Source organism: Cololabis saira, chromosome 18 (genome assembly GCF_033807715.1).
Source record: "Cololabis saira isolate AMF1-May2022 chromosome 18, fColSai1.1, whole genome shotgun sequence".
Lineage (NCBI taxonomy): Eukaryota > Metazoa > Chordata > Actinopteri > Beloniformes > Belonidae > Cololabis > Cololabis saira.
In genome coordinates, this window is record NC_084604.1 from 2,055,717 (window position 1) to 2,074,891 (window position 19,175).

Below are 19,175 nucleotides of genomic sequence, written 5' to 3' on the forward strand. Positions count from 1 at the left end.
ACAGGCTGCAAGCGTACAGGCTACAAGTGTACAGGCTACAAGTGTACAGGCTGCAAGCATACAGGCTACAAGCGTACAGGCTACAAGTGTACAGGCTGCAAGCATACAGGCTACAAGTGTACAGGCTACAAGTGTACAGGCTACAAGTGTACAGGCTACAAGTGTACAGGCTACAAGTGTACAGGCAGCAGTTGTACAAGCTACAAGTGTACAGGCTACAAGTGTACAGGCTGCAAGCATACAGGCTACAAGTGTACAGGCTGCAAGCATACAGGCTACAAGTGTACAGGCTACAAGTGTACAGGCTACAAGTGTACAGGCTACAAGTGTACAGGCTACAAGCGTACAGGCTACAAGTGTACAGGCTACAAGTGTACATGCTACAAGTGTACAGGCTACAAGTGTACAGGCTACAAGCGTACAGGCTACAAGTGTACAGGCTACAAGTGTACAGGCTACAAGTGTACAGGCTGCAAGCATACAGGCTACAAGTGTACAGGCTGCAAGCATACAGGCTACAAGTGTACAGGCTACAAGTGTACAGGCTACAAGTGTACAGGCTACAAGTGTACAGGCTACAAGCGTACAGGCTACAAGTGTACAGGCTACAAGTGTACAGGCTACAAGTGTACAGGCTACAAGTGTACAGGCTGCAAACGTACAGGCTACAAGTGTACAGGCAGCAGTTGTACAAGCTACAAGTGTACAGGCTACAAGTGTACAGGCTGCAAGCATACAGGCTACAAGTGTACAGGCTGCAAGCATACAGGCTACAAGTGTACAGGCTACAAGTGTACAGGCTACAAGTGTACAGGCTACAAGCGTACAGGCTACAAGTGTACAGGCTACAAGTGTACAGGCTACAAGTGTACAGGCTACAAGTGTACAGGCTGCAAACGTACAGGCTACAAGTGTACAGGCTGCAAACGTACAGGCTGCAAGTGTACAGGCTTGTCCAAATAGGCTGTATTGGCTGGTAGCTGGAGACCAGACGATTGTTAGAATTTGGAGCTTTTCGCATCGTTTGTGTGCGATCAGCTTCGCTGCAGCAAACAATGGTCCCACATTTGTTTTGATAGGTTACTTCTGGTTTGTTTTTTCAGTTCATTTAGAGTTCTGGATAGAAACCTAACCAAGGTACTAGCATAAATATGACAAAAAAAACACAAAATATACGTGAAACTGACGTCTAACTGTTGGGTTTGTTGTTTGGTCAGTACTTGACATAAAAAGAACATGATTTTAAACCACTTTGTCTCCTCCAGAGATCTGAAGGAAAGCGATGCCAACGGATTCGTTCAGAGAGCCATAAGTGCTGCCAACGTTTACAGCAACATAGTGAAATACGTGACCGACGCCAACATCACCTCCCTCACCACCATGAGCCTGTCCCAACGGGCTGAAGACGTACGTGGCGCTACAGAAGCGACTTCAGTCATGTCCTGTAAGTCTTTCTCCACCAGACATTTACGCTCCAGTTTCCTGTCTTTCAGGCCATCACCCTGATCAACTCACAGATGGAGTACCTGGTGACTCAGAGCGACAACATTTTCAAGGAGTCTGTTTCATTACATTCAGAGCAAGCAGGTAGGAAACATCACGACGGCGAGACTCTTGTTGTTGTGGGAAGTTTGTACGCCCGTCACTGAACCCGTCTTTGCTGCTGTAGAGGTAGAAAGCGAGGTGGCGGATCAGCAAAACTACATCAAGGAGACGCAGGAGACGATGAGTAAGAACTCCAGAAAACTTGAAGAACTAGTGCAGGACATCGGTGAAATCCACACAGGTAGGAAGATCTCCGGCCGCTTCAGAGGGGAATGTGATGAATGTGATGTTACTGATTTATTCTTCATTTCATTCATTAAAAGAAAAACAAAACAGTTCAATATGATTACAACCAAAATCTTTCCTTGAACAAAAGGGAACAGAAAGAAGACTAAGCTTATTTTATCTGTCCCTCCCTAAGAAATCAAATTTCAATTAATGTAATAAAAAAAAAGACAAATTACGCAATTAAAAAAAAAAACACTTTCCAATAAACGTAATTTGACAAAAAAAAAAAAAAAAAACTACAACAAAGTTATAAAATAACTAAAAGAACTTAACTTCTGGTTACACAAACAATCCTACAGTCAAAATGACCTTTGGAAGTGGTACAGCTGAGCTATAGCTATGTACAATCACACTGAATCCATCATATCAGGGACTCTTGTTATTAAGGCCCGAGCACTGACAGTGTGAAGGCCCTATTGTATCACCAAGTTTTGCACCAAGCCAGGCCTGGTGAAAAATGTGATATTTAATGGTTTACATTAATGAGCGTGGCCTAACGGCTCAACAGCGCCCTCTAGAAAAACTTCCTCAAGCCCCATAATACGGTTTGACGTACATGCACGGAAATCGGTACACACCTGTATCATGTCGCAACTTAAAGAAAAGTCTCTTGGCGCCATGGCCGAAACCCAACAGGAAGTCGGCCATTTTTAATTAATCGTGTAATTTTGGCGCAATTTATGCCATTTCTTCGACCGCTTCTTCGAACCGTAACCTGCACCCAGGTGTGTTATACGTCAAAATGTGCGTCTCCATCCTGCGATGATGGGCATTACTTTTCTCAAAAGCGTTACCGTGGCGACACTAGACGCCAAAAAGAAAAAAGTAAAAATAAAAAAAAATAAAAAAATTAAGTTGACTTTACTTGTAAATTAATTTTGTACATACTAAAATTTGAGTAGTTTATACAAAGACTAGTCTTTCTTGATTACATAAAAATCTCATCTGAAAAAGTTGCCTTAATTTTTTTTAAAGTAGATCAAGCAAGATATTTTTTACTGTGGTTTCTACTTAAACAAATAAAGCATGTTTCATCTAAACGTTGGTCAATCTGCCCAATAGATTAAAACTGTTAAAGGAAAAGTAAACACAACAAGATCATTTCTTGTTGTTTGTGTGTGAATGAAAAGATTACTGGGATTACAGAAATGCTGCTTCTTAAGGAAAAAATGCACAATGTCTTGTTTTTTGAACAAATGCAGATTAAGTTCAAAACTAGATGTATTCATGTAAAGCAACAAACTTCATTTTTAATTGTTGATATCACAGATTAATATATGCTATATGCTAGGAAGTGACATCGAGGATCTCGACGACAGTCGAAGGATGATGAAATATGTGCTTAGATGCATTTTTTTCAGTGTGCTCGTTCAGCTCCTCACTTTTGTCTCCATGTCCACCGTGTGCAGACAGAACGCCGCAGCGTCTGGATTATACTCTGGAAGTGGCTGAAGGGACTCTGAACCGCTCAGCCACCGTCTTCCAGAGCATCACCCCCATCAGCAGCAAGGTGGAGGAGTGGGACGCCAACATGAGGAACAACCAATACTCGGCATCTGCGTACGACCAGGCTGTGGCCTCGGCCGGGGAAGCAGGTACCCACATCCAATCACATTTACAATCTCCCATTCTAGCAGTCGCCGTTACAGAACAGAACAGAACAGAACAGCCTCGTCTGCCGTCTGCAATGTGCTGGTAACAACAGCCACCCTCTCCTGCTGCTCGCTGTGTCCACACAACGTCTGGAACCTTTTACAGACTATCAATATACACTATCACTAGTGGAAAATGCAGCTGCCCGTTTTAACTAACACTAAAAGATGTGAGCTCATTACTCCAGTCCTCCATTCACTCCATAGAAATTTCATGAATAAAGTCGAAATTTTGAGAATAAAGTTGAAATACAATTTGGTGAATAAAGTGTAAATGTCTCCTCTGGCCAATCAAATCCCGTTAGGAGAGAGACTGACAGCTCTGCAGCAGCAGCCGTAACTAACTAACTAACTAACTAACTAACTAACTTACATCCTTGGAGTAGAACGTTAAGCGTACGTTTCTGAAGTTATGCAACTCCATATTATTATTATTTCTTTATTTGGTATGGACATCACAATTACATAGGACAAACCAAATGCACTGTTTGAGTGTTTCAGCATACATGCTAATTTGCAACACTTGTCCACAGGAGGCTTTTAAAAAAGTACAGACAATAAAATATATAATAAAATTAGAGGATGACATAAGATATAAAGCAAAGACAACATAATCAAGAGCAGAACCAGACCTGACCTATTCATGTAGGCACTGTTGTTTAGATTTGAGCCATAGTTTGAGTCCTCTGTTGAAAATATTGCTGCGTTTCTAATTTTAAATTAGTGGGTAAAGAATTCCAGAGTTTTGCACCTTCACAGAAAAGACAGACTCACCAAAAGAGGTCTTATACTTTGGGATACGACAATCGCCGTTGGTGGAGGCCCGTGTGGTTACTCTACCTAGTAACTACTTCAGAGAACAGGGGGAAACATGATTATGGAAACATTTAAAAACCAGTTTAAGACTACTAAAATTCACAAAGTTTTCAAAAGTGAAAAGGTTGTGTTTTCTTAAAATTTCACAGCGGTGCCATCTCATAGGTTTCATAGGTTTAATTTTCATTGCCTGCTTGTATAATGATGTTATAGGTTTTAGAGTTGTTGGAGAGGCAAATGACCATGATGTGATGCAATATGACAAATGTGAAAAGATCATTGCATGCATGTATAATCGAGCAGTTTGACATGACAAATTCCTTCGAATATAACGAAATAAATTTAGATTTGGTTTGACCTTCTTGGAAATTTGCTTAACCTGACTGTCGCATTTTAAATTCTTGTCCAGAATAATGCCTAGGTACTTGACTTCGGTCACTACATCAATTTTTTCATTTTCGATCCATACCTCAAATACGTCATTAGCAGCCCTATCACGTATAGAGAAACACATGGAGACAGTTTTCTTTACATTAAGAGTAAATAAGACAGCTCAAGCCATTTATGAATGTTTAGTAGAAGTATATGTGTGATATGTGTTTGAAATCAATATCGTAAAGCCAATTCTTGTATTCTGAACCTTGTTGTTCAACTATTTTCTCGACATTTCGACTTTTTTCTCTTTTTTTTTTTTTTTTTTTTTTTTTTTTTTTTACCTTGTCTGCACACATATTATTGATCGATACCATGACGGTAGAAACCAAAAGTGTATATATGTGCATTATTACTATATGTAATATATACATATATATACGCACACATATGCGTACACATACATAAACATACACATACAAACCCAGTGTTTTTTTTTTTTTTTTTTTTTTTTTTTTTTTGGGGGGGGAGGGGGTGGGGGGGGGGGGGGGGTGACGACATCCACTGCCAATCCAGGAAGCAGGAACACACGGAGACACACGTCAAGCACTGGAAATCTGCAACAAAAAACCACAAACAAAGCACCACAAACAAAGCACGAAACCGGCACGGAGCCAACCAAAACACGAACAGCAATCGACCTAAATCTTGAGATCTGATCGCATTCTGAGCTAAGCTATCGCTACCGCTACCTAAACCCAAAAACTAGAGAGCCAGCATGCAGGTGAACAAGCCAGTGTGTATGTCTATGTGTGTGTGTGTGTATGTATATGATCATGCGTGTGTGTGTGTGTGTGTGTGTGTGTGTGTGTGTGTGTGTGTGTGTGTGTGTGTGTGTGTGTGTGTGTGTGTGTGTGTGTGTGTGTGTGTGTGTGTGTGCGTGCATGTGACTAAATGACTATATGTGTGTGTGTGTGTGTGTGTGTGTGTGTGTGTGTGTGTGTGTGTGTGTGTGTGTGTGTGTGTGTGTGTGTAATAAACCAAACAAAGCTCCACCTGAAGTGTATCTATAGTGGGGGAGGGGGGGGAGCAACCCCGCCACCCGCGAGACCAGAGGCCGACAAGGAAGAGCCCGGAACCCAGGCCACCGGCAACCCCACAGAGGGGAGAAGTAGGAGGGAGGCAACCCACCGCCTGCGAGGCCCCCCCCCCACCCGGCGGCGGCCGAGGGGGCCCGCGGGCGGGGCCCCCACGGCGCGGAAAGAAGCAGCCAGGGATCCCGCGGCGGCGGACCGCGACCCAGGCAATCCCCGGCCACCCGGTCCGGGCCGGACACGCGGCCAGGAGGCCCTCACCCTTCAGGCCAACGACCCCCACCCGGCAGGGGGCCAGCCTGCCCGGAGAGACAGAGCCGCCCCGGCCGCCGACGCGGGCAGGCGCACCCGTCCCCCACGAAAGTGGCCCTCCAAGACCAGAGGGGCGCCCCGCCGTAGAGGCAGCGGGGGGGACCGGAGACGGGCCCGGAGAGAGGGAACCCCCCAACAAGGCGACACCCGCGCAGGCCCGACAACGGAGGGCCCCAGACCCAGGCATCCCATTCATTCATCCATTCACCTATCCGATACCTATACTAATAATAATATAATATACTATACATTCGACATTTCGACTTTTTTCTCAACATTTTGACTTTTTTCTCCAAGTGCATAATGAAAAAAAATCTTCCTGCTCTAAAATATGATTTTTTTTTTTTCCTCCTGCCTGGCCCTAATACTCTTCCGTAGAGCCTAGCCTGTATAAGTGTTTTCCTAACTGCTAAATGAATGCAGGCCCTATTTGGATAATGAAAACCCAGCCTAACCTTTAGTTTTTTCATTAGGTTCTCACTATGCACCGTGTTCTCTGTTTTCTGTCCCTGTCTCCAGTGGATAACCTGAATGTGCTGGTTCCGGAGCTGCTGGGAAAGCTGAAGGTGGTGGAGGACAAGAAGCCGTTTAACAACGTCACCAGCAACATCGTGAGGATCCGGGAGCTCATCGCCCAGGCCCGGAGCGTGGCCAGGAAAGTCAGTCCGCTTCTTCTGACACCACGCTTGTGTCTCCTGCATTATTACAACTGACTTTCAGACAAATCAGTGAAAGAGTAGCCTCAGGAGTGGTTTTACTGGACTTTACTAATGTGCTTGATCCCACTGCTCTGGATCAACATGGAAAAAGTGTTGGTGATACATTCAGTACTCGAGTTGTAAAAAGAAATCAGGGTGGATGGTGGATTTTATCATATGGGGACAGATAATTTGTGCTGATTACAAATAATATAATATATTACAAATAATAGCAGTGACCAAAACACCTGCAGAAATACTGCAGGAATGACATAGCAGCAGTTAAATGCAGCCTTCTGTAAGCTTTAAGACCCCGTCCACATGTAGCCGGGTATTTTTAAAAACGAATATTTCCCCCCTCCGTTTATTAAAAAATTTGCATCCACACGTAACCGAAGATCTGCGTTTTCGACCACATTCATAAGCATTCTAACCTGTAGATCATCTTCGGCTCCCGGGGAAGCTGCTCCTCCGCGGCTCCGCGGCTCCGCGGGCCCTACGCCGTAGGGTGCGCGTCGCCGCGTACCCTACGGCGTAGGCTCTGTGTCGGTGTAACGCAGTAAGCGGTGGTCAAGACCAGAGACCATTTATTTAATAAATAGAGAACAGGTGCTGGATCATCTGTAGTTCTGTAGTAAACAAAAGTCGCACGTCAGAGCAGATTTGTTGTTGTTTTGGCGCATAATGTGACGTTCGAAAACGCAAAACTCCGGTAGTCTCTGTCTACACGCATCTACATAAACAGAGTTTTCAAAAATCTCCACTTTGCCCGGAGTTTTTTTAAACCTTCGTTTATTTGCGTTTTCGTGTGGATGACAGGTCCAAACGTAGGAAAATATCTCCGGTTTAGCAGATACCCGGCTACGTGTGTACGGGGTCTAAATATCCACTGGGCTTACATCAAATACATCAAAACACAACAATAAAAAACACTTTTCTGAACTTATCAATATGACTCTGTCCTTCACAGGATAAGTTAAATGGATCACTGCAAAAACTCACAATCTTAACAAGAATATTTGTCTTATTTCTAGTTAAAATGTCTCATTTTAGTAAAAAAATCTCATTACACTTAAAACAAGACTCATCACTGGAAAAACAACAATTTTCACCTGTTTCAAGTAGATTTTCACTTAAAATAAGTAGAAAAATCTGCCAGTGGAACAAGATTTTTTTGCTTGTAATGAGAAGATAAATCTTGTCCCACTGGCAGATTTTTCTACTTATTTCAGGTGAAAATTTACTTGAAACAGGTGAAAATTGTCAAATAAGTAATTTTTCTGGTGTTATTTTTCTGGTGATGACTCTAAATGTTGAAATAGCAGTAAAACCACATTCATTGATGAAATGACATAAGGGATGGAAAGGAGGGATGGCAGTTTTACAGGGGGGATGATTTGGACCGTTTTTATTTCAGGGGGGGATGATTTGGACCGTTTTTATTTCAGGGGGGGATGCCATCCCCCCTCATCCCCCCTCATCCCCCCTCATCCCCCCTCATCCCCCCTCATCCCCCCTCAACTCCAGTCCTGACTGTATGTCTTTGTGGAGTTTATGGAGACGAAACAGGAAGAAATTCTCAGTCTCTCTCTTCTTTGTTCCTCCATCAGGTCCAGGTCTCCATGAAGTTTAACGGGCAGTCGTCGGTGCAGGTTCAGCCCATCAGCAACCTGGAGGAGCTGCAGACCGTCACCTCCATCAGCCTGTTCATGAGGGTGGACCCGGACAAGGACCCCATAGAAGACCGGTTCATCCTGTACCTGGGAGACAGAAATGTGAGGAACCCAGGCAGAATAAATAACGCTGCTTTGCCGCTCCTGGTCCAGGTTCAGATAGTAAAGGTGCTAAGCCAGACCTGCAGTCCCAGACCTGCAGCCAGGGACCCAAACCAGGGGAAACATGCTGGTAGGATCTTGTGGATGTGGATAGTTGGCAATGATGTTGGTAGTAGAAGCAACAGTCTTTGAAATCAAGCAACTGCTTCTGTCAAAGGGTTTCCCAGAGACACGAGAGACTAACGGTGCATGTGTGCTGGGGTTCATTTACAGAAGTGCTGCTTTGTCCAGCCCATTATCGCACAAAAGCACTAGTTGTGAGTTCTGTTTCTCTGCCTTGGTTTAATGTTGCTTCACCTCGGCCCTTTCTGGGGTACAAATCCATACAGGGAAGTGTGCGCTTGCTGGTTTTTAAGCGTGGAATAAAAGCCCCAGCATGAGCCACAAATAGGACGGTTGTGCTTTTGAAACATCACTGACTACGTTTCCATGCATCAATAACCCTTTTCTAACGGGAATATTAGCAATAACCCGGTTACACGGCCATGTAAACAACAATAATCCTTTTGAATAACTGCAATTTGCTCATATTCCGGTTTTTAAAACCTGAATATGATCCCTGGGTTACTCCTTTTCTAACCTGAATATTTGGTCATGTAAAGACTAACGGGATTTTATGGAAGAGTATTAGGGCCATACAGGAGAAAAAATATTCGTGAGGGGAAGATTTGTTTTTATTGTGAACTTCGAGAAAAAAGTCGAAATGTCAAGAAAAAAGTCGAAATGTGGAGATTAATGTTGAAATACAGTTTCGAGAAAATAGTCGAAATTTCGCCTTTTTTATCAACATTTCAACTTTATTCACGAAATTTTGACTTTTTCTGCGACATTTCGACTTCTTTCTCGAAATTGTACTTCAACATTAATCTCGACATTTCGACTTTTTTCCGAAGTGCATAATAAAAAAAAATCTTCCTCCTCTCCAATATTATTTTTATTTTTCTCCATAGCCCTAATACTCTTCCGTAGGATTTCCCCATCAAACGGAACAGGAATTTGTTTTCTGCACATGTTCTGTTCACAAGGAATCCTGGTCTTTTGAGTCCAGGAAGTTCTTATAAACACGGAGAAACCAAGACCAGGAGGAGACTAATCACTTCATAAATGTAATGAAGGATATGAACATTTCTGCATTTGTAGACGGTAGAAAGTACCGGGATAGAAGATTTAAAAGAAGGTGAGAGAAAAGTTGCGCGAAGCAGGATTTGTAGGAACGCCAGACCAGATCAAGCTCTGCTGGAAGACGCTGGAAAAGGCGAACTAGGGACAAGAAAGAAGACGGCACCAGCGGGTCCGATTATCCGCCGTGCTGCTGTTGTTGTTGTTGTTGTTTTGGATTTGGATACAGGAAGAAGAAGCAGAAATGACGGTAATTGCGTGATGACGTTCTCCGTGCGTCGCTGGTTTGATCCAGATATCCCAAATGATTAATTACCATGTAAACGGAATATTCCCAATGTTTCAGTGACCGGAATATTGACCTTAACCCGAGGTTTTGACTGCATGTAAACATCAAGTCAGTATGTAAAGTTAAATCCCCTCTCCATGTTGGAAACCTTTACAAAAACCTTTGAAGGTAAAGAGTGTGGTAAACTCTTGTAAAGTGAGCAAACAAAAGGCTTGATGGGAAAGTGAATGCCGTGACGTTTCTGCCTTCAGGGTAAAAAAGACTACATGGGTTTGGCCATCAAGAACGACAACCTGGTGTTCGTCTACAAGCTCGGGGCGGAGGATGTGGAGATCGCTCTGAGCTCCAAGCCCGTCAGCCAGTGGCCGGCCGTCTTCAACTTCATCAAGATAGAAAGGTAAAGGATGTTAAGGTGGACACATGATCTGACACTGATCATGAAGGTATTGATGTGTTTTTGAAAGCTTATGAAAGAAAAACATGTAGTGTAATCTCAACCCTGTACAAAGGTTTGCTGTCTTGCAGGAAGACTTCCTCTCTTTATATCAAAGAAAAATGGGAAAAAGAGTTGAGAGAATGGATAACTGAGGAGGAACGGTTTAATATTTGTAAAACGGAGTGCACGGCCACTAGATCCAGGATCTGGAGAGAATTCAATTGGAAAATTGTTCGTATTTTGGACTATAAGCCGCACCTGCATACAAGCTGCAAGCTGCAGATATTTCTGTTGTTAGATTAGATATTTACTACTGTACATGTACAGAAGGATTTAGAACTGTAAATGATGTACATGTTTGTATCTAAATAGATCTTTCCTAACAGTGTCTTTTAACACGGCAACAACTTTGCTGATTAAAACGGGACAGAACCAAGAGAAAATAACCAGTATTTATTTATCTATTTATCTGTTTGAAATCTGCTTCTACTTCTATCTGCTAAAGAAGAAGTAGCGTATTCTTCTTTGCATTTATTTTGTCTTAGTTTTGATTGTAATTCCGGTTAGACCACCGAGCGGTGGAAGAAAAATCCACAGAATAGAATAACCTTTGTATAAACTGCATGGTTGAAAACCTATGAAAAAAGTAGCGGCTTATAGTCCAGAAAATACGGTAGTCAGATTTTTTATAACTCCAAACATTAGGAAGGAAACTGTATGTAAGCAGCAGCCGTGCTGGACACTATGTGGACACAGGGATGTGGCTCATATGCAGATTTTCTGGTCTTACCAGAAGATAATAGGATATTGGGATCAAATATGGCGGGTTTTAAGAAAAATAGTAGGATACGAGATTCCCAAAACTTGTAAGATACTTTATTTGGGGAAATTTTACACAAGATATAATACAAAAAGAGGATTAATATCTTGTTAAAGTTCTTCTATCGGCAATTAATAAAGCAATAACGAGGTTATGGTGTAAAGCAGAACCAGCGACCACGGGGCCGTGGCTGAGCAGAAGAAATATTGTAATGGAAAAAATGACATATAAACTACGATTACAAGAGACACAATTTCAGGAAAAATGGGAAAAATGGACAGATTATAGCCAGATGACAACACCACATATGAGAAGAATTGCTTTGTGAAGTATGTAAAACCTGACACTGTAATTGTTGATGGAATTTTTGATGGAAATTGATGGAAAGTTTAAAAAAAAAAGGTGGACACATAATGCAGAAAACATTATTACTCATGAAAGTGAACTGAAACTGCCAAACCTCACCAAACATCTTAGTTTCATGCTGTCTGACCAGAACGTGTGGTGTTACCGTAACACAGTGATACAGCCTAAGTGGAAATAGAGGGTTTGCATTGACGTCACTTCCCCACTGGACCAGCCCCCTTACTCACTGAGTGGTAAAACATCAGCAAAAACAGCTGCAACTAGTGGAGAAGACGGAATAACAGCTGATTATCGGCTTAAATTAAAGGCAGTTGGACTTGACAGTGACCCGTACAGTTACCCCAAGAACCAGTGGTCCATGGACATTAATATTTGGTACAGTTACCAAGAACCAGTGGTCCATGGACATTAATATTTGGTACAGTCACCAAGAACCAGTGGTCCATGGACATTAATATTTGGTACAGTTACCAAGAACCAGTGGTCCATGGACATTAATATTTGGTACAGTTACCAAGAACCAGTGGTCCATGGACATTAATATTTGGTACAGTTACCAAGAACCAGTGGTCCATGGACATTAATATTTGGTACAGTTACCAAGAACCAGTGGTCCATGGACATTAATATTTGGTACAGTCACCAAGAACCAGTGGTCCATGGACATTAATATTTGGTACAGTTACCAAGAACCAGTGGTCCATGGACATTAATATTTGGTACAGTCACCAAGAACCAGTGGTCCATGGACATTAATATTTGGTACAGTTACCAAGAACCAGTGGTCCATGGACATTAATATTTGGTACAGTCACCAAGAACCAGTGGTCCATGGACATTAATATTTGGTACAGTTACCCCAAGAACCAGTGGTCCATGGACATTAATATTTGGTACAGTTACCCCAAGAACCAGTGGTCCATGGACATTAATATTTGGTACAGTTACCCCAAGAACCAGTGGTCCATGACATTAATATTTGGTACAGTTACCCCAAGAACCAGTGGTCCATGGACATTAATATTTGGTACAGTTACCCCAAGAACCAGTGGACCATGACATTAATATTTGGTACAGTTACCAAGAACCAGTGGTCCATGGACATTAATATTTGGTACAGTTACCAAGAACCAGTGGTCCATGGACATTAATATTTGGTACAGTTACCAAGAACCAGTGGTCCATGGACATTAATATTTGGTACAGTTACCAAGAACCAGTGGTCCATGGACATTAATATTTGGTACAGTTACCAAGAACCAGTGGTCCATGGACATTAATATTTGGTACAGTTACCAAGAACCAGTGGTCCATGAACATTAATATTTGGTACAGTTACCAAGAACCAGTGGTCCATGGACATTAATATTTGGTACAGTTACCAAGAACCAGTGGTCCATGGACATTAATATTTGGTACAGTTACCAAGAACCAGTGGTCCATGGACATTAATATTTGGTACAGTTACCAAGAACCAGTGGTCCATGGACATTAATATTTGGTACAGTTACCAAGAACCAGTGGTCCATGGACATTAATATTTGGCCACCAATCCAGTTTCCTGATATTTATATGAACTTAATTTCTACGCCGGGGAAATACACAAAGCAAAGCTTGAAGGCTTACAAAAGTCTTGACGCTTGGTCCGACTTCAAGGCAGGATTTGTTGTATAAATTAAAGTGATGAGGACACTGAACTTTATGATTTGACCGTTTAACGTTAGCTACCCAAAAATCCAACATTACCTGATACAAAATGGGAACCACAAATCCACGTTTCGGTGCCTGGAATCCAGTTGTTTCTGTGAATTGCAGCGATCCATTTGTCTCTCTTAAGCTTATTTTTCAGCAGTCTGTAAAACGATAACTCTGATTTCTTGCTAAATCTATGAGTACAGTTGATCACACAACAGCTCTTTCCCATTTTAGATGTTTTCCAGTTGCTCAAACTGAAAGTTTACACTGACATTCAGTCTTTCTGCCACTCAGTCTTTCTGTCACTCAGTCTTTCTGACACTCAGTCTTTCTGACACTCAGTCTTTCTGACACTCAATCTTTCTACTACTCAGTCTTTCTGACACTCAGTCTTTCTGTCACTCAGTCTTTCTGTCACTCAGTCTTTCTGTCACTCAGTCTTTCTACCACTCAGTCTTTCTGACACTCAGTGGTTTAACCCGCTGTGAAGTCTCATCTGTGACGTCATGTGCGTTCCCTCTATTGAAGGTGTGAACAGATTCATCAAGTTGTCTAAACGGCTCCTTTATTGTGGTTATCTGATTCCAGGCTGGGCAGACATGGAAAGGTGTTCCTGACCATCCCCAGCCAGAGCTCCACGGACGAACAGAAGTTCATTCAGAAAGGAGAAGCTACAGGCACAGACTCGCTGTTCGACATCGACGCCAAGGACACGGTGTTCTTCGTGGGCGGAGTCCCCCCGGATATCACGGTACTCGGCGGCAACGTTCCTCCGTTCAGATCCTCCCGTATTATCACATCCTTTGTCCTCTGACGACACACGACTGTTGTCCCTCTCTCCCACCAGCTGCCTCCTCCGCTGAGCCTGGCTCCGTTCGTGGGCTGCATCGAGCTGGCCTCGCTCAACAACGAGGTCATCAGCATCTACAACTTTAGAGAGACTCACAAGATCAACATGGTGACGTCACCACCCTGCCCCAGGTACCCAGGACTCCATTGATTGATTGATTGATTGATTGATTGATTGATTGATTGATTGATTGATTGATTGATTGATTGATTGATTGGTTGATTGATTGATTGATTGATTGATTGATTGGTTGATTGATTGATTGATTGATTGATTGATTGATTGATTTTGTACATGTAAAAAGACAACAATTAACCCATGTGCTGTCTTCGGGTCAAGGAAGGAAGGAAGGAAGGAAGGAAGGAAGGAAGGAAGGAAGGAAGGAAGGAAGGAAGGAAGGAAGGAAGGAAGGAAGGAAGGAAGGAAGGAAGGAAGGAAGGAAGGAAGGAAGGAAGGGAGAAAAGAAGGAAGGAAGGAAAGAAGGGAGGAAAGAAGGAAGGAAGGAAAGAAGGGAGGAAAGAAGGAAGGAAGGGAGGAAGGAAAGGAGAAAACAAGGAAAGAATGTACGGGGGGAGAAAAGAAGGAAAGAAGGTATATTTGAGTTTTCTTAAACTGTAAGCCATGATCAGCAATATTAAAATAATAAAAGGCTTGCAATATTTCAGTTGATTTGTAATGAATCCAGAATGTATGACATTTTTGTTTTTGTAATTGCATTACAGAAAATCACAATATTCAAATTTTCTGACAGTCCTGTATATACACACACACACACACACACATACACACACACACACACACACACACACACACACACACACACACACACACACACACACACACACACACACATACATAGCTGCCCATTTCTGTACATAAATATAAATAAATGTATATTTTAGGCCCCTAAAAGCCGCTAAACCCCTTCCTCTTTGTACCTTGCTCTGATATCCTGAAGGAGCCCAGCGGCCTCTCAACAAAACTGATCAACAAGATGATAAAATGGTTAACCGTGACCTTCTCACACTCTTGATTGTGTTCTCAGGTATAAGCTGGCGTTCTCTCAGAGTCGCATCGCCAGCTACCTGTTTGACGGGACAGGATACGCTCTCATCAGTAACATCCAGAGGAGGGGGAAGTTCAGCATCGTCACCAGATTTGACATCGCCGTGCGAACAGTCGCCAACAACGGTGTCCTGTTACTCATGGTGAACGGGGTAGGTGTAGCTTCACTATGTTCCCAGTACTAAATGTAAATGACTGTCTGATCTGTTCCTGATGAAGGTGCAGATCAGACAGGGAAGGTTGGAAAATTACAATATGGTGTAAAAGTTCATTTATTTCAATAATTCAACTTAAAAGGTGAAACTAATATACTATATTACATAGTGTCATTACATGCAAGATATATTAAGCCTTTATCTGTTATCATTTTGATGATTGAATTGTTTATTGATTTCATAAAATATTCAATTTTTTTTTATTTTTTTTTATTTGGGTTTTCATAAACTGTGAGCCAAAATCATCAAAATTATAACAAATAAAGGCTTGAAATATCTCACTTTGCATGTAGTGGGAAATAATATTTGTTTCACCTTGACATCAATAAATAACAGAGCGAACCAACCCATGTTGCTGTCTTTAATATATCCTGTCCTTTATGTTGTTCATTATTGTTAGTGCGTTGTTCATGTTTGTGTGTGTGTGACAGACGTGCATCGTGGGATAATTGTGAAATACAGAATAAACCGCGTTCTGTATTGAACCAATACGGAATGCAACTTTTAATTCCCAATTACGTAAAAATTCCGTATTTCCAGGTGGCGATCCTGCTGACAATCCTCACGCTGCACGACCTGCAACCTCGCTATTCTTTTGGATTTGTGGTTGTGACGTTTGTACGTCAGATTGCATGTCAGAGTCAGAGTCCGAAACCATCAGATTCCCTGAGCCCCGTGGTCTCCGCTCGCTGCCGTTTCATTTCAGTTCAGTTATTTATTTAGCACAAATTTGTTTTAAAAACCGTGCATGGAGGAAACAAAGCCCGAAGAGTTCCACTCCCATCAACTACTGGGATGAAGTAACAAAGATAATGTACAACAAATTAAAATAATTATAAATATTAACATAAAAGAGGTCTGGATTACATTAAAGATAAAGACATTGAAGGTTAAGACAGAATAAGATGTTTTTTTAATAACTTTCTGAAGGAGGTAAAGGATAATGTTGACTTCAGCGACACATTCCAGAGTTTTGGATCTAAATGTTTTATTAAATTCATGACCAGATGTTCAACAGAAGGGTAAATGAAGATTGCCACTGTGTCTAGTTGGATATGAATTAAAATCAGATGAAAAAGTAAGAAACTGCTGGAAAGTGACAGGAAGATCTTGTTTTCTATTGATAAACTTATCCACAAACAAGCATGAGTGAAAAACATGAAGTTTATGATGGACAATAGTGAATATTTCATAAAGAGAGGTGCAGATTTCACAACGTGAAGGGATCAGTTCAGTCAGTGATCCGGGTCAGTTTGTTCACCCCAACAATGTTTTGATGGTTGTATTGTGTTCATTACGTCTTCAGATAGACATCCTAAGGTTTCTTTTATCCAGACAAAGTTCACACTTCTTTCCTTCCGTCTGACAGTTTGGGCGGTTCTCCCGCCTTCCTCAGTGTTAGTGATGGGAAGTGACAACGTCCTTACTTGTCAGACGGAAGGTAAGAAGTCGGAACTTTGTCTGGAAAAAAGAAACCTTAGGATAGAAATGTTTTGATTGTTTGTGACCCACAGTCTATAGATATCCCAGTTGAGACTTAAATGAACGTTGGGGCCTGTAGCACCCTATAATTTCATAATCTCACCCTATAATGTCATAATCTCACCCTATAATGTCATAATTTCACCCTATAATGTAATCATTTCACCCTATAATGTAATCATTTCACCCTATAATGTCATAATCTCACCCTATAATGTCATAATTTCACCCTATAATGTCATAATCTCACCCTATAATGTCATAATCTCACCCTATAATGTCATAATTTCACCCTATAATGTAATAATTTCACCCTATAATGTAATTATTTCCTGAAAATTTAATAAAATTTGCACTTAACTCAATCAAAAATGTAATAAAACCCGATAATGTAATAACTTCCCCAATAATGTAATAAAATATCCTTACTGATATTGTAATAAAATTTTCACTGATAATGTAATACCTTATTACATTATTGGGAATTTATTACATTTTCTGGTGGGTCTTTTTTTTTTTTCCAAAACTGATAAAGTAATATTTGACAAATAATGTAATATATATGTTTGTTTTCAGTCCAGAGTTCTACATTTTGTGTTTTAAGTATTTAAGAATGTTAAATACGCTGATTTGAAACTCCAGAATGACTATTGGGTTAAATTGCAGACTTTGAGTACAATGTAATAAATTCCCAATAATGTAATAAAGTATTACACTATTGGTAAAAATGTTATTACAATATCCATCAGGATATTTTATTACATTATTGGGGAAGTTATTACATTATTGGGTTTTATTTCATTTTCGATTGAGTTAAGTGCAAATTTTATTAAATTTTCAGGAAATAATTACATTATAGGAGCTACAGGCCCACCAGTGGGAACAAAAATGATTTTTTTTTTAATTCGAGTGATGCAAGTCCAGGGGCTATTAGAGGATTTAAGCCCCGGCCCGGCTCGATGGACGGTTAATGAAGCGGTTAATGAAGCGGTTAATGAAGCGGTTAACGTGAGCCTGGACTGTTATTGGATGCAATGAGTTTTTTTGATTCAAAGTTGAAATTGGCCCCGTGTATTTTTTTTTTCAAGGTCACTATTGAGCCATTTCTATCACATTACCAAATCATCACTAAAAGTCTCTTCAGTAAGATTGTTGATCATCAAAAGAAGCAAATACTGATCATTTATTTTCTGTTTTTCAGGATCATTTCTTCCTTTTAGAGATAAAGAACGGTTTCCTGCGCCTAATGTATGACTTTGGCTTCAGCAACGGGCCGAATCTCTTCGATGAGAAGCTGCCGAAGCTTCAGATAAACGACGCCAGATACCACGAGGTGGATCGTCTCTCCCTATTCAGCTCATAGAGGTCCAGACATGTGGATGTGCTGGTGTGACCTGTGCTGTCCCGTTCTTGCAGGTGTCGGTGATCTACCATCAGTCCAAGAAGGTGATCCTGCTGGTGGACAAGAGCCACGTTAAGTCCATGGAGAACCCCAAAACCACCCTGCCCTTCTCAGACATCTACATAGGGGGGGCTCCCTCCAGCATCCTCAAGTCCAGGTGGGTTAGATATACATACATCGGTAACACTTTACAATAAGGGGTCCCTTAATTAACGTTAGTTAATGCATTATTAAGCATTAATTAACAGTTTAATAATAGTTAAATAACCATTATTATGTATTACTTAACATTAATTAGCATATTAGTTAATGCATTAATAAACTGTTAGTTAATGCATTATTAAGCATTAATTAACAGTGTAATAATAGTTAAATAACCATTATTATGTATTACTTAACATTAATTAGCATATCAGTTAATGCATTAATAAACAGTTAATTAATGCCTACTGCTCAGAGTTAATTAATACATTAGTAAGCATTAATAAACGTTACATGATGTAATTATTTATCCTTATGTATGCATTACTTAGTATAAAGTAATACATTAGTTAATACATAAGTAAAACGTTAATAATGTCCCTAGTAATCATTTACTAATGGTGTTTATTTGGAGTGAATAAGCATTAAGTAACAGCTACCTAATACATCTACTAATCATTCACTAATGGTGTACATGTTCACTGGATGGGCATTATTAAACAACTATTTAGAGTCTTAAGTAATCATTTCCTAATGGTGCTGTGTATGTTATCAGGTAGCTTACCTGACCTTATGAACGGTAACCTGACATAAACCTTAATAAATGTATAGGAGTGGCTCAT

At 41.0% G+C, this 19,175-nt stretch overlaps 1 protein-coding gene across 1 annotated transcript in view; it reads left to right on the forward strand.

The window, feature by feature from the left end:
• Nucleotides 1-19,175, forward strand: part of LOC133418667 (laminin subunit alpha-4-like) — a 114,115-nt gene that overhangs the window by 61,078 nt on the left and 33,862 nt on the right. The window contains exons 16-27 of the mRNA XM_061707485.1: nt 1,266-1,407; nt 1,494-1,587; nt 1,670-1,786; nt 3,243-3,428; nt 6,599-6,738; nt 8,388-8,552; nt 10,272-10,417; nt 13,926-14,088; nt 14,185-14,318; nt 15,233-15,404; nt 18,151-18,282; nt 18,366-18,508. Coding sequence (XP_061563469.1) covers nt 1,266-1,407; nt 1,494-1,587; nt 1,670-1,786; nt 3,243-3,428; nt 6,599-6,738; nt 8,388-8,552; nt 10,272-10,417; nt 13,926-14,088; nt 14,185-14,318; nt 15,233-15,404; nt 18,151-18,282; nt 18,366-18,508 — 1,734 coding nt within the window. The remainder of the gene's footprint in view (nt 1-1,265; nt 1,408-1,493; nt 1,588-1,669; nt 1,787-3,242; nt 3,429-6,598; nt 6,739-8,387; nt 8,553-10,271; nt 10,418-13,925; nt 14,089-14,184; nt 14,319-15,232; nt 15,405-18,150; nt 18,283-18,365; nt 18,509-19,175) is intronic.